Consider the following 14,861-nt stretch of genomic DNA (forward strand, 5'->3'; position numbering starts at 1 on the left):
AGAGAAAATCCGTTCCCTGGGCTCCTGATCTCTTCTCTTGTTGCTAATGATGAACCCTGTGGGTTACTCTCTCCCCTCTCTTCCCAGTAGTAGAGGTGAAGATGCAGTCCCGAGGGACTGATGGGCATTGAGCTGGTACCATTCAGTAGTCCTCTTATCTGTGGTGAGTCATACATATTTTGTAGGCCCCCCAGTCTGGATGACTCCATCCCGTTATGCCCTTGTGCCTCTAGGTATGATAGGAGTCTGGTACAGCTACTCACCTGCCCATATTTCGCTTGCTTGAGGACCCCAACCTGGCCATCCAGCCCCATTTATGACTGACAAGTCATCTGGGGTTGGAAATGGACAGTCACCTGAGTACAGTGGTGACAGCTGAGATTCAGAGTGCATGGTGGTTTCAAATTGCTGTATCTTCTGGTAAAATGAGGCTTTTATCATAATCAAGTGACCCTATCTATGTTCATTTTTTGCCCCAAAGCTTATTTTATCTGATGTTAATATTGATATAATTAATATATCATTACATCAATATTATCTATAATCATTTCCTTAGGAGGATTTAATCCACTTCCATTTTTCTTCCTTTTTTTTTGTAGAGAAATATAATTCACATACCAGAAAATTCACTTTTAGAGTATATAATTCAGTGATTTTAATATATTCACAAAATTATACAACCATCACCACTATCTAATTCCAGAGCGTTTTCATCACCCCAGGAGGACACCCTTTAGCAGTCACTTCCCATTGCCCACCACCACTCTATCCCCCGGTAACCATACTTTCCATCTGTGACTTTGCCTATTCTAGACATTTCATATAAATGAAATTATGTGTGTGGCCTTTTGTGTCTGACTTCTTCCACTTAGCATAAGGTTTTCAAAGTTCATCCATGTTGTAGCATGTATCGTTTACTTCATTCCTTTTTATGGCCAAATATTATTCCATTGTATGGATACACTGCATTTTGTTCATCCATTCATCAGTTGATGGACATCTGGGTTGTTTCCACTTTTTGGATATTATGAGCAATGCTGCTGTGAACACTTATGTACAAGTTTTTGTGTGACCATATGTTGTCAGTTCTCTTGAATATATACCTAGGATGAAATTGCTGGGTCATATGGTAACTCTGTGTTTAATTTTTTAAGGTTCACTCTTTTCTAAAGTGGCTGCACCATTTTACATTCCCATTGGCACTGTATGAAGGTTCCAGTTTCTCCATAGCCTCATGTACACTTGTTATTGTCCATCTTTTTTATTACAGCCATTCTAGCAGGTGTGAAGTGGTATCTCATTGTGGTTTTGATTTGCATGTCCCTAATGACTAATGATGTTGAACATCTTTTTATGTGCTTATTGGCCATTTGCATGGCCATTCTCTTCTTTAGAGAAATGTCTAGTCAAGTTCTTTGCACATTTTTTAATTGGGTTGTTTGTCTTAATATCTTTTGATTTAACTGTTCTTGATATATTCTGAATACTACACCTCTATCAGGCATATAATTTGCAAACTTTTCTCCCAAAGATAATTCTGGATGATGTCCTTTGATGCATGAAAGTATTGAATTATAATGAAGTCTGAGTTATCTATTTTCTCTTCTGTTGCTTGTGCTTTTGAAGGAATATTTAAGAAACCACTGCCTAATCCAATGTCATATCATAATCCAATATCATGTCATCTGTGAAAAAACATAATTTTACTTCTTTCTTTCCAAGCTGATGCCTTTTATTTCTTTTTCTTACATAATTGCCCAGCTAGAACCTTCAGTACAATGTTGAATAGAAGTGGCAAAACAGGCATTCTTGTCTTGTTTCTAGTCTTTGGAGTAAAGTCTTCAGTCTTTCACCATTAAGTATGATGTTAGCTGTGGGATTTTTGCAAATTCCCTTTATCAGATTGAGGAAGTTCTCTTCTACTCCTAGTCTGTTGAACATTTTTACCACAAAAGGGTATTGGATTTTTTCAAATGATTTTTCTGCGTCTATTGAGATGATCACGTGGGGCTTTTTTTTCCTCATTCTATTAATATGGTGTATTACATTGATTGATTTTCATATGTTGAACAACTCTTGTGTTCTTGGAACAAATCACTCTTGGTCACGGTAAAATTCATTTTAATATGCTACTGGATTTGGTTTGCTAGTATTTTGTTGAAGATTTTTGCAACTGCATTCATAAGGAATATTGGTCTGTAGTTTTCTTTCCTTTTGATATCTTTTGCTTTGGTATCAGGACAATGCTGGCCTCATAGAATGAGTTGGCAATTGTCCCTCTTCTTCTATTTTTAGGAATAGTTTGAGAAAGACTGGTATTGTTTCTTCTTTAAAATTTTGGTGGAATTCATCTGGTCCTGGGCTTTTCTTTGTTAAAATTTTTTGATTATTGATTGTTTCTACTTATTTGTTATAATTCTCTTCAGATATTTCATTTCTTCTTGAGTCACTTTTGGTAGTTTGTGTGTTTCTAGTAATTTTTCCATTTCATCTAGGTTATCTAATTTATTGGTATACAACTGTTCATGTTCATGTTCTGTAAGTAAAAACTTACAGAAGTTTTTACTTCTGTAAACTCAGTTGGTAGTAATGTCTCCACTTTCATTCCTGATTTTAGAATTTGAATCCTCTCTCTCCCCCCGTATCTATCTCTCTCTCCCTCCCTCTCTCTCTGGCTCTCTCTCTTTCATCAGACTAGAACATTTGTCAATTTTCTGACCTTTTCAAAGGACCAACTTTTGATTTTGTTTATTTTCTCTATTGTTTTTCTATTTCATTTATCTCTGCTCTAACCTTTTTTATTTCTTTTCTTCCATTTGCTTTGCTCTTCTTTTTCCTAGTTTATTAGAGGGGAAGGTTAGGTTGTTGGTTTGAGACCTTTCCTCTTTTTAATGTAGGCAATTACAGTTATAAATTTCCCTCTGAGCACTGCTTTCACTGTATCTCATGAGCTTTGGTATGCTATGTTTTCGTTTTTGTTCACCTCATGTATTTTCTAATCACTCCCCTGATTTCTTCTTTGAACTACTGATTATTTAGGAGAGTGTTGTTTAATTTCCATATATTTGTGGATTTTCCAAATTTCCTTCTGTTATTGGTTTCTAGTTTCATTGCATTTTGGTTGGAGAACATACTTTGTATGATTTCAGTCTTTTAAAATTTATGGAGATTTATTTTTCTTAGCTAGATAATTATTGAATGTTTTACCATTCAATAATTATCTTTTTAGTTAAGCTGAGGTTTAACTGTTCATTGAGTTCCTATTTCCAATTATTTATTTGGCATTTGAGAAATCAAGGCAATATTTGTTTTTCAAATTTGCTTAATTATTTCCATAGTGTATTGTTCCTATGTAAATGTGTTCTTTTTTATATTTAACATATTAAATATACTTACTGTGTATTCTTTATCTGACACTTCCAATATCAGCGTCTTTTCAAGTCTAGTTCTGCTACTGTCATTTCTGCTGCTTCTCACTCTTGGTGACTTGTTTCTCATTGTTTCATTATGTTTACATTATGATCTTTTGTTTGACTGATCTTAATCTGTGGGAATCAGGAACCAAGCTCTCAGTCTGGTAGAAGCCAATGCCTAAAAACAGGCTAGGCATTCTCTCTCTCTCTCAAAAAAAAAAAAAGTGGCTAATGCTCAACAATTGCTGGTATTTTTTACTACAGAAAGCCAGCGGTCACTTCTTTTTCTCTTTGGGTTTTACATGGTGCCAAACTCTGCTTATAGTAATCACTGACACCACCACATTAGTTTTTATTAGAGACACAGAAACCAAAGGACCGACCAGTTCTTTTTGGAGTAGATTTTCCCAAAGCAGACCCCATTCAAAGACAGCAATGTTTATTACTTCCTCTAAATATGAACTTCAGCAAGATTCCCATAAAAGGGATATACTAGCATCAGAATCCAATTAGCCTATTCACTTGTTGAAGGGGGAAAACATAGACGTTTTCCCTGAGATTTGGTGAGACTATTTCAAAAACACCAGCCCTGAGGAACTTCCACTGGCTGTAAGTCTCTAGGTCCCGGGTGACTCCCAGTAAAATAATTTTCACTGATGTTTCATGGTTATCATGACATTATTTTAGTGGACTAATTGCATTTCTACTCCTAGAAGATCCCATTACCTGTGAATAGGATTGTGACAAATTGAAGATGACTGTACATATCCCCTAGTCAACCATGTCAGTCAGCTGTTCCTTCCAGGTGAAGGCAAACTGCTTTAATTAGTGTGGACATGCAGGGACCAAGGAAAATGCATGATCCGTATCTATGTTATATGCCGCTTCCCTGCTAAAGTGCTTTAAGAAACAGTGGAAGCTCTGGAGGTGGCTGGCCATTAGTCCAACTCTCATACTTATGGTTTAGGAACCAGGGTGCGGGGCTTTTTCATTTTGCCATCGGACTCAGCATAGTCCGCACCCAATCATGAATTGCTGATTTATATTATTGTTCTTTTTTTTTTTTTTTCTATGGTACGCGGGCCTCTCACTGCTGTGGCCTCGGAGCGCAGGCTCAGCGGCCATGGCTCACGGGCCCAGCCGCTCCGCGGCATGTGGGATCTTCCCAGACCGGGGCACGAACCCATGTCCCCTGCATCGGCAGGCGGACTCTCAACCACTGCGCCACCAGGGAAGCCCTATATTATTGTTTTTTGCTTAATTACAATTTTATACTTTCTCAATCCCCTGTTATATGTGTATCCTGTGTAATGCAAGAAAATCTGCTGCTATTAGGAGTGCTAAATACCTATCTTGCTGATTTTTATGTACACATTTAAGCTTAATACATAGTTAGCAGCTAGAGAGCCACTGCAGAAACTGGAATGATCCAAAGAGATCCCATTTGGACATGGGCATGAACATTAAAAACATTAATCTTTTATATCGACAGATTGAGAAATGCAGCAACAGCTATTCACCTTGTCTTTGTTCTTCGCCTTCTAGATTTTTATGCAAACATGCAATGAATGCAAGTTGTTTCTCTTTATTGTTATCATATGTCCTTTTCTTGTTTCTCCTTATCCATAGCAGGCAGATTGTATTGTCATTAATTTTTCTTTTGTCACAAGCATCATTATTGTTGACTTTTTCCTCCTTTAAAAGAACAAACCACAGGAAGGGAATAAAACAATAGAGTATACTGTAGTTGTTAATTTTACAGACACCCAAGTAGCTAGATCAAGCCAGTAATGAAAAAATAATTTCTGGCATTGCATATACATTTTTAGAGATTATTAGATATTACCATAATTGAACACTACCCTCAAATTCCCCAGAGAAACATTTTAAAGCCAAATAAGAACATCAGAAAAAACAACCAGCTGCTGTCACAGAAATCATTACGGGTAACCAACATAAATGTGTACATATGTACACTAATAGACATGAACAGAAATGTTATCAGCATTATTCATGAGTCCAAAACCAGAAACAACCCCAACATCCATCAATAGGAAACGGATGATAAAGGTGGTATATTCCCACAGTGGTGTGACAGTCAACCTATTCATACCTTTATGTAGCATATGCCTACATTGTACCAGGGTTGGTCTGTGTAAAGTGATGTGACTTGCAAAGCTAGGTCATAAGAGCTATCCCACCCCCACCTGGCTTTCTTGGATCAGTCACTCTGGGGGAAGCCAGTCAAGCCTTCAGATGAATGCAGCCACAGTCAACATCCTGGCTGCAACTTATGAGGGAGTCTGAGTCAGAGCCACCTGCCCAGCCACTCCCAAATTCCTGACCCACAGAAACCATGATCAGTAATGCATTTATTGTTGTCTAAGCTTTGGGGCAATTTGTTACACAGGAAGAGATAACTAACACAAATGGTAAACTATATAGCAGAAGTCAGCAAACTTTGGCTCCTGGGCTAAATCTAGCCTATGGCCTATTTCTGTATGGCCCTTGAGCTTAGAAGAGTTTTTATTTTTAATACTTTTAAAATATTGTACAAAAAAAAAAGAAACAGAAGAATATGCAACACAGACTCTATGTAGCCTCAAAACCTAAAATAATTACTGTCTGGACAGTAATTAAAGAAAATGTTTGCTGACCCTGGTATACAGCAATGATAATGACCTACTGTTATATACAGCGTAGACGAATGTCACAGACATAAAGTTGAGTGAAAGAAGCCAACACAAAAGAATATATACTATATGGTTCCATTTAAATAAAATTCAAGAACAGGCAAACTAATTAATGGTGTATGAAGTCAAGATAGTAGTTTAATTTGAGGAGGGAAGAAGAGAGATAGTGATAGAGAGAGGGTGTGAAGGGGCTTCTGAGGCACTGCTGATATGCTTTTCTTGATCTGGGTAGTGTATTCACTTTGTGACAATTCATTAAGCTCTGTTTTTATGGTTATTGTGTTTTTCTATATGTATGTTGCATTTCCATTAAAAAAGAATTTTTTTGAAAAATCATTTCAGAGTTAAAATTGGACAATTTCTGGAAGTCCAGAAATTTCTAGTAAACACTCATAGAATCATTTAAATTATAATTGGGGACTCCATTCCTTCCAGAATGAGAGAATTCATCAGCAGTATTAAAGCAGTACTGCAGAAGGGAGTCAGTTACAGTGCTTGAGAGTGTGCCCTCTGGAGTCAATCTGCCAGGTTTCAACTAATTCTACTGCTGAACAGGCCTGTGACCTTGCGGAAGTTACTCTGCCTCGCCATGCCTCATTTTCTTCATCAGGAAGGTGGAGATTAAAACAGTGCCTACCTCAAAGGGTTGTCTTGAGGAATAGATAGTGTAATCCTTGGAACTCACTGTATTAGTTACCTATTGCTGTGTAGTAAGCCATCTCAAAACTTAAAATAGCATCTATTTTTGTTTTCTCACAATTCTAAAGGTCAGGAATTTAGGTGAAGCTTAGCAGATATATTAATCTGGGTTCTCCAGAGAAACAGAATCAAAAACCAATAGGATATATATATATTTTTTACATATATTTTATAGATAGATAGAATATATAGTATATATAGATATGTAATAAGATCTATATCTATATAGATTTAGATATATGATTTTACCTATATATCTGTACCTATAGAAACCATAAGCCATCTATGTATCTGCCTCTAAATATAATGTATAATATATATTAAAATTATATGAGCCAATTCCTTATAGATATAGATAGAGATACAAATATAGATAGATAGATAGATAATAAGGAATTGGCTCATACAGTTTTGGAGGCCAAAAAGGCCCCAGATCTGTAGTGCACAAGCTGGTGACACAGGAGAGCAGATGGCAGAGTTCCAGTCTGAGTCTGAAGGCCTGAGAACTAGGTAGAGCCAACGGTATAAATTCCAGTCCAAGTCTGAGTCCAAAGGCAGGAGAATATTGATGTCCCAGCTCAAAGACAGGCAGAGAGAATTCTCTCTTACCCCACCTTTTTGTTCTATTCAGGCCTTCATGTGATTGGATGAGGCCCACCCACACTGGGGAGGGCAATCTGCTTTATTCAGTCTAGTCTACCAATTCGAATGTTAATCTCATTCAGAAACCCTCACAGATACACACAGAATAATGTTGGACCAACTATCTGGGCATCCTGTGGCCTAGTCAAGTTGATACATTAAATGAACCGTCCCAGCAGGGCTGGCTCATCTGCACCCAGCGTGGTTCAGTTAGGACTGGAGGATCCAAAATGGATCCAAAATGACCCCACCTACATGTTTGAGGACTCGTGGCTGGCTGTTCTCCACGTGGCCACTCTCTCCAGCAGGATGATACGTGGTCTTCTTTACTTGGAGGCTGTATTCCTAGAGAAAAAGAGGAAGTTAAAGGATCTCTTAAGCCAGAGCTCAGAATTCCTAAAACGACATTCTGTTGATCAAAGCAAGTCCCAGGCCAACCCAGGTTCAAGGAGGGAGGAAATAAGAGACTCTACATCTGGGAGTGGGAAGAGTGGTAGGCCTGTGCCAGGATGAGTTGTGGTGGCTGTCTTCGCAGACAGACAGCCCTTTGGCCACCAGAGTACATATCCTTCCCAGTTGCATGCCAGACCCCAAGGTTTAGTCTGTCCAAATCACCAGCATCTCTTCTTGAACTACTGCATCAGCCCCCTCTTTTCTTGCCCCGCCCTAGAATGTTCTTCACACAGTAGCCAGAATGATCTTGTTAAAATGTAAATCAGATCACATCACTCCAGTGGGGTCCTATCATGCTTGTAATAAAGTCCAAATTCTATGCCATAATCTGGCTCCCAGTAACCTCTCCACCCATGTCTCCTTCAGTTCCTTCCTTGTTCGTTCTATTCCAGCAACCCTGGCTTTCTTAATGTTTCGCGAACACCCCAGGCTCATTCCGGCCTCTGGGCTTTTCCACTAGATGTCCCTTCCCTCAGAATGCTCTTCCCCCAGATCTCACATGGCTGGCCTTTTCACATCACTCAGATCACTGCTCAAATGCTGCCTCAGAGAGATCTTCCCTGACCATCACCATCCTACTCAAAATCAGCTGCTCACCCACCGTGAGCACCCTTTTCCTGATGCAGCTTTATTTTCCTTCATAGCAACCCCTAGAATTACCTGTTTTCTTATTCATGGTCTCTCATCCTCACTAGAACATAACCTCCATGAGAGCATGGACTTTGTTCTCCCAAACACGTATAACAGTGCCTCGCACTCAATACACATGTGTTGAGCAAATGAAAGAGCCTGGGATCAACCGTGGCAAGAACAACGGCAAGGCAGACCCAGCGACGTCGACAGCACTGTCCTGCCATGGCCCGTACATCTCAACTCTGCACTCTAACCCCATCACTGGTTTCCACAGTTACACTTTGGTGTCTCAGAAAAGGGAACTTGCAACAGAAGAGGACAAGTTGGAGACAACTGATGTGGGCAGCTGTGCGATGCCTTTGGCGAGGACTCTAACTGGCCCTCATTCTGGATCCTGTCGCCAATGCCGACAGTCTCAGGATGACAGATCACCCCTTTGTCCTTTTTTTAATTAATTTTTTATTATAGTTGATTTACGATGTTGTGTTAGTTTCAGGTGTACAGCAAAGTGAATCAGTTATATATATACATATATCCACTGTCTTCTAAACTCCACCCCACGTAGGTCATTACAGAGCACCGAATAGAGTTCCCTGTGCTATACAGTAGGTTCTTATTAGTCATCGATTTTATATAGAGTAGTGTGTATATATCAGTCCCAGTCTCCCTGTTTATCCCCTCCTTTCCCCCTTGGTAACCATGTTTGTTTTCTACATCTGTGACTCAATTTCTGTTTTGTAAATAGGTTCATTTGTACCATTTTTTAAGATTCCACATATAAGCGGTATCATATGACATTTTTCTTTCTCTGTCTGACTTATATGTAGTTATAGGTACACTATATGTACCGCCTTTCTGCCAGAGACCTCTTGGTACGTCGTATGGCAGTGAGGAAATAGGGAGAGGTGAGCACAAGAGGCAAGAAAGAGAAGAAACGGATATTACTGTGTCCCTACTGTGTGCTGAGCAGTTTCACATGTATTATCTCATTCAGCTCTTAAAACAACAGATATCGCTCTGCAGTTCACAGATACGGAAACTGGACAGCGAGGTGGGTAGGCATTGTCTGCTGATGCTGAGTGGGTGTGCCAGCAGGAAGTTTGCTTCAGTAGATACCCCAGCTTCTCTTCTTCTCCGCCTGTCGCCATGAAAAGCCTAGCACATGTCCTGTGATGATCCATCCTGGTGCAGAGTTGCTGAGAGATGTTTGCTCTTCCCCACAGTGGTGTCCTGTGGCCATCCGGGCTCCCCGCCCCATTCCCAGATGTCCGGGGACAACTATACCGCAGGGGCGGTTGTGCGTTACAGCTGCACCAGCAAGCGGACTCTAGTGGGAAATGCCACCCGAATGTGTGGGCTGGATGGACACTGGACTGGCTCCCTCCCCCACTGCTCAGGTATGGGCTCTGGTGTGGGAGAAGGGGGTCCAAAGGAACACCTGGCTGGGAGGCGAGCGAGCTCCCGAGGGTGTGAGTGTGACAGGTGGACGGGAGGGAAGCAGACCTTTAGAGCCCTCATCACATCCCTCCCAGGCAGAGAGCACGGCTATCAGAGATCCCAACTGGACTTCAGCCCTTGGTGGTCTGAGCCCAGCTTCATGCCCTCAGTCAGCGCTGGCCAAGCCCATACAGCCAAGAGATTGCAAAACTAGTGAAGACGCAGTTTGTGAGGTCACCCTATGGCCAGAATCCTGTCCAGACCTTATTACCATGAGGTCCCAGGAATAGTCCTAGCCTTCCTGTTGTTCGGCCCAGGTCCAAACCCCCTCCTGTGTTCTCTTCTTCCCTGTTATGGACTGCTGGGCCCCAGCCTGCTTCCCTTTCTGTATCACCACCTCTCCCGTTTGTCCTGTGTCCTGACTGCCCAGTGAATACAGTTCTTCCCTTTAGCACTAACACACCAGCCCCTAGACGTTTCCTATGAATGAGTTTGTTTTCCTCTTAATCTCTATGGGGACGCGAAGAGATGTTATCAACACAGCACATGTAGGGAAGTGTCCATATTTCCAGATATTCATCTGTAATGTCATAAAAGAACAAAATATTTGAAATTGAATTGTCCCACCAATGAAGAAACCACTAAGGAAAAAAGTTAGCACCCCACAGCTTTCTTTTCTTTGGGGTGAGCCTGCCTGGCCCCAAGAAGGGATGCCACATGGGATGTTGCGGGCAGCTGTTCATGTAGCTTGCCGTTCCTCAGGGGACCTACCATGGCACTGAAATTAACCCCTATGCCTTCCCATGCCAGATGCCCTCTAGAGGTAAGGATCCTGACCTCCTCCTAATATAGAAAGAAGCCTTCTCCTCAAAGTGGGACTTCACCCACAAGATGTGCAGCTGCTCTTGCAGTTTGAAGTTCCCAGATGAGCCTGTCTTCCAAAATGTAGGGCACGGCCGGAATACCCACCAGATATTAGTTAGGGCTCCTAAGAAGGAAATTCCCGAAGCACTGGCCACTGCTTCAAAGGGTGGTGGGCTGCCCAGGACAATCCCAGACACATCACTCTGTTAACACCCCAGACTTTGGCCTCTCACCCTCATTAATCTCATTAATCACCCAGTTCATGAACCGGCAGGACTAGGTATGAGCCACTGGGACTCCTTTAGCCTATTAGCTGGGCCCCAGACTCCTGTCTGTTTGGACTTGTATTGGAAGTGTCTTGGGGAGGCTGGCATGGGGACGACAAGGATCATGTATATCGAGGCCTCCAGAGTTGTCCACAGAGCAAGTTCCAGGAGGAAGAAGTAGTCCACAGAAGAAAGGCATGCGTTTCGCATCCAGATGCCCATCCAAGCGTGCATTTGCCCCCGTCTCTTTGGTGACCAGTCCCTTTTGCATAAAGTCCTCCCTCTAGACGTTTCTCTAGGACATGGGACTAATGGTGTTCTTAAGGTCTGTTTTATGTATTTGGGGATCTTTGTTCTCCATGGGAAAAGGAAGTGCAAGGTAGGGGAGGAAGAAATCAGAAAGAAAGGCTTCGGCGTCTCCTACCCATTAGCATATGTAACCCAACCACACAGTGTGTCTCCTGGCCCAGAAGCACAGAATCCAAAGTCTTTTCTCCCAAACTGTGATTTTCCTTCTCTGAAGTTGTTTTTGTGAAGGCTGTGAAATGACATACTGGAAATATTCCAGAAACAATTCTTATAGGTAACGAAGCTAGAAAACCTCTAAAACCTTTTCAACCCTGAGATTTCATAATTTTGTGACTACCTAAGTCTTGGTTCTGCATGTGGAAGCAAGGACTCTTCCTTGGCCACATCAAATGTCAAGGGGAGACTAGAAACACGCTGACACCTTGGGAACATGAAAAAATAAGAAGCAGAAAAGAACCTTCAGAAGACGTGGACCTCACTCATTAGGGGATATGTTGCGTTAAGCTGTTTGATCCCCAATCCTGAATATTCTGAAGAATAGTTTGCAATCTTACTTCTCCCGTGTCTTCTTCAAGGGCGACAGACACTTAGGAGAACAGTATCATGGGCAGAGCTTTCTGGAGACCTCTGAGGACAGGAGTAGAAGGGATTCCATAAATACTAAGGCTGAGGAGTGAATGAATCTTAAATACCTTAGATAAGGAAGTGAAGGTGGAAAAAAATAGGTGATTAGGAAGTAACGCTAGATCTGTACTAGTGAGTGGGATATAATTCCACCAGTGATACAGATATCATCTTTTGCAACGTCATCTCCCGTCAGCCTTAAAAGATACACGTTCAGGAGTTCCAGGGTCAGATGTTCAAACCTCATTCTGTACAGTCAGTGCACCCAGATGGTGCATAACAGGAGTCGTAAGTCCCTGGGCCATAAAGGACATTGCAGAGATTTCTGGCATTTGAGACACGCTTCAGGAAGTTCATTGCCTACCTCTGCAGTGTCATCATCTTGCTGATGTACCTCTTCAGTAAAGAGTCAACAGTATGCCCCCATGGTACAGTGTTCTGTCCCAGACTTCCTTATATCGTTGAAACAGAGGCCAAACACAGCAGTGGGGACTGTTCTGTCCGATAATGCCCAGGACCCGGGAGTCCACCCTCAGGCCTGTTGTGTAATAGTGCTGAGGCCAGCTAGCCAGTGAGGGAGAGCGAGCGACTCACCATCTGGGCTGCCTTCAAGGGGACCATGTCCTGCCTGTTGCATGAGCTACAACCTGGAAAACGTCAAAAGATAAGAAAACCTGGCCAAACGTTATAGGCTTTGTTTTTTCAAGTGTTGGAGTTGAAGGCTGAATGAATCCCCCTCCCATGGTAAGGAGCAGAATGGGGAACATGGGGTTATATAGTGTTCTCATATTCTGAGACTAGACTGGAAAAGGAAATAATCCCCAAACTGAGAGGAAGATACATCAGCAGTGGATGGTGGGGTACACATGGCTTAAGCCACCTGTGGTCAAGATGGTACTATCGATGCCTACACACGTGGATCCACGAGGAGGTGCATTCCACATCAATGGGAAACTTTATTTTCTCATGGAGTTGCCATTCCTTCATTTTCTTCCTCCTTCCTCAAGCTTACCATGGCCTAGGCTGATCCAGTGGTGTCTCCCGTGCATCTCCGTATTCTGAGATGCGCTGGTTCGCACAGGCACTAGGTCTTGTAGCTTTATCTCCTGTTCTCCACTTTCCCCCACCTCTTGGGTCCTTAAAACTCTCCTGGGTTGGGTTTGCACAATAAGCCAGATAAATGCAGAAATATGGCAGGAGGCATGGGGCAAAGAAAGGATGAAATGAGGGATCTAAGATATGTAATCTAGAGCTCACCTGTATTGCGCAATTTGTGAATAGAAAATCCTCAATTAAAGGCCCAGGATCAAGGTTCAAGCTGGGCTGTTGAGCAGAAACTCTGCTAAAAAGTTGGAACTTTTTTCTCTCAGCAGTGGGAAGCCAGTGGAGCTAATTCAGCAGGAAAGAACCAAAATCAGATTGTAGTTGTGGTTGTGGTTGTTCATTGCTAAGATTTAAGGATAAAGTGAAGATAGACTAGAGGGAGAGTTTGAGAGGAAGGGACATTAGTTAGGAGGCTCCGGCAATGTAGTTCAGGAGAGAGACGTTGCACATCTGAGCTAAGACAGTGGAACTGGTAATGGAGAGGGTACCAGATCAACAGATGGTGGAGAAGAGGTGAAAGGGAGAAGGCCAGCTTGGACCACGGGCATCCCACGCTGGCACAAGCCAAAGAACAAAAAGGCATGACTTCCTCCACAAAGCTTTCCCTCTGCCTTCTTTCTTCCCTTGCCTCATGGTCCCCAGGGACCCACACATGACCTCAGCCCTCTGTGTCCTTTGATCACTGAGCGCTAAGGCAGGAGCCTGTCCTGGTGACTCAGGCTAGGCACATGGTCAGTTTCACCGCCCTCGTTCTTAGGGCCCACTGCCCTTCCTTAGCATCAGCCCAGCATCTTTCTCTCTCCAAGTCCTCCACTGCCTTTCCTGCCATGCTAAAAACAACGGGTTTTTTGGTTCTGGTCCATAGGAACCAGCATGGGAATCTGTGGTGACCCTGGCATCCCAGCCCATGGCATCCGTTTGGGAGATAGCTTTGCCCCGGGCAGCCTGATGCGCTTCAGCTGTGAAGCTGGCCACGTGCTCCGGGGATCGTCGGAGCGAACTTGTCAAGCCAACGGCTCGTGGAGCGGCACGCAGCCTGAGTGTGGAGGTAATGTATGTGACCATTCTGCTTCTCCCCTCTGCTGGCCCCAGGATCTTCCCCCGTTTTCCTACGCCCTAGCACCTGCCCTCACATACACAGATAAAATGCAGGGCCCCATTTGAACACTTGGCCTGGTGAATAGTGGGCATCAACAGAGAGTTCATGTTCATCTCATTAGTAATCCAAAGGCAAACATATTCCCCACTTACCTAAGAAGGGAAGACACCAGGATAAACTAAGTTAAGCACATTTGTGTATTTATTTCCATACAGTTTCATTCAACAGCTGTGTGCCAAATACTGTAGTATAGGCTAGAGACACAATGGTGATGGAGACAGACCCACCTTGCCCTCTTGGAGCTTACAGTTTAAGGGAAAACACTGTGTTTAAATAGCATCCAAAGTGCCAAAAGAAATACAGATCCAGCTTTTAAAAATCCTTTAAAAGTAATATAAGCTCTTAATGATGGTTCCTGAGGTAGGCCCAGTAGGGAAAATATATTTCTCCACGCACTCCTAAATTTCTGGAAAAAAAAACAAAACTCTTTTTTAAAACCTCTCTCCCTAATGTCCAATGTTTTGTACCTGCTCCCCAAATTTCTCCCTCCCTCCCTCCCTCTCTCTCTCTCTCTCTCTGTCTCTCCCTCTCTCTCACCCCCTCTCTAAAATACAACTTGCATAGC

The 14,861-nt window shown here is 42.4% G+C and overlaps 1 protein-coding gene across 1 annotated transcript in view; it reads left to right on the plus strand.

Annotated features, from left to right (window-relative positions):
- CSMD2 (CUB and Sushi multiple domains 2) overlaps positions 1-14,861 on the plus strand; it is a 668,027-nt gene that overhangs the window by 625,617 nt on the left and 27,549 nt on the right. The window contains exons 56-57 of the mRNA XM_027109194.1: positions 9,757-9,930; positions 14,003-14,185. Of these exons, the coding sequence (XP_026964995.1) occupies positions 9,757-9,930; positions 14,003-14,185 (357 nt within the window). The remainder of the gene's footprint in view (positions 1-9,756; positions 9,931-14,002; positions 14,186-14,861) is intronic.

This window comes from Aethalodelphis obliquidens, unplaced genomic scaffold, assembly GCF_003676395.1.
Source record: "Aethalodelphis obliquidens isolate GAN/ISIS:26980383/991018 unplaced genomic scaffold, ASM367639v1 scaffold9, whole genome shotgun sequence".
Classification (NCBI taxonomy): domain Eukaryota; kingdom Metazoa; phylum Chordata; class Mammalia; order Artiodactyla; family Delphinidae; genus Aethalodelphis; species Aethalodelphis obliquidens.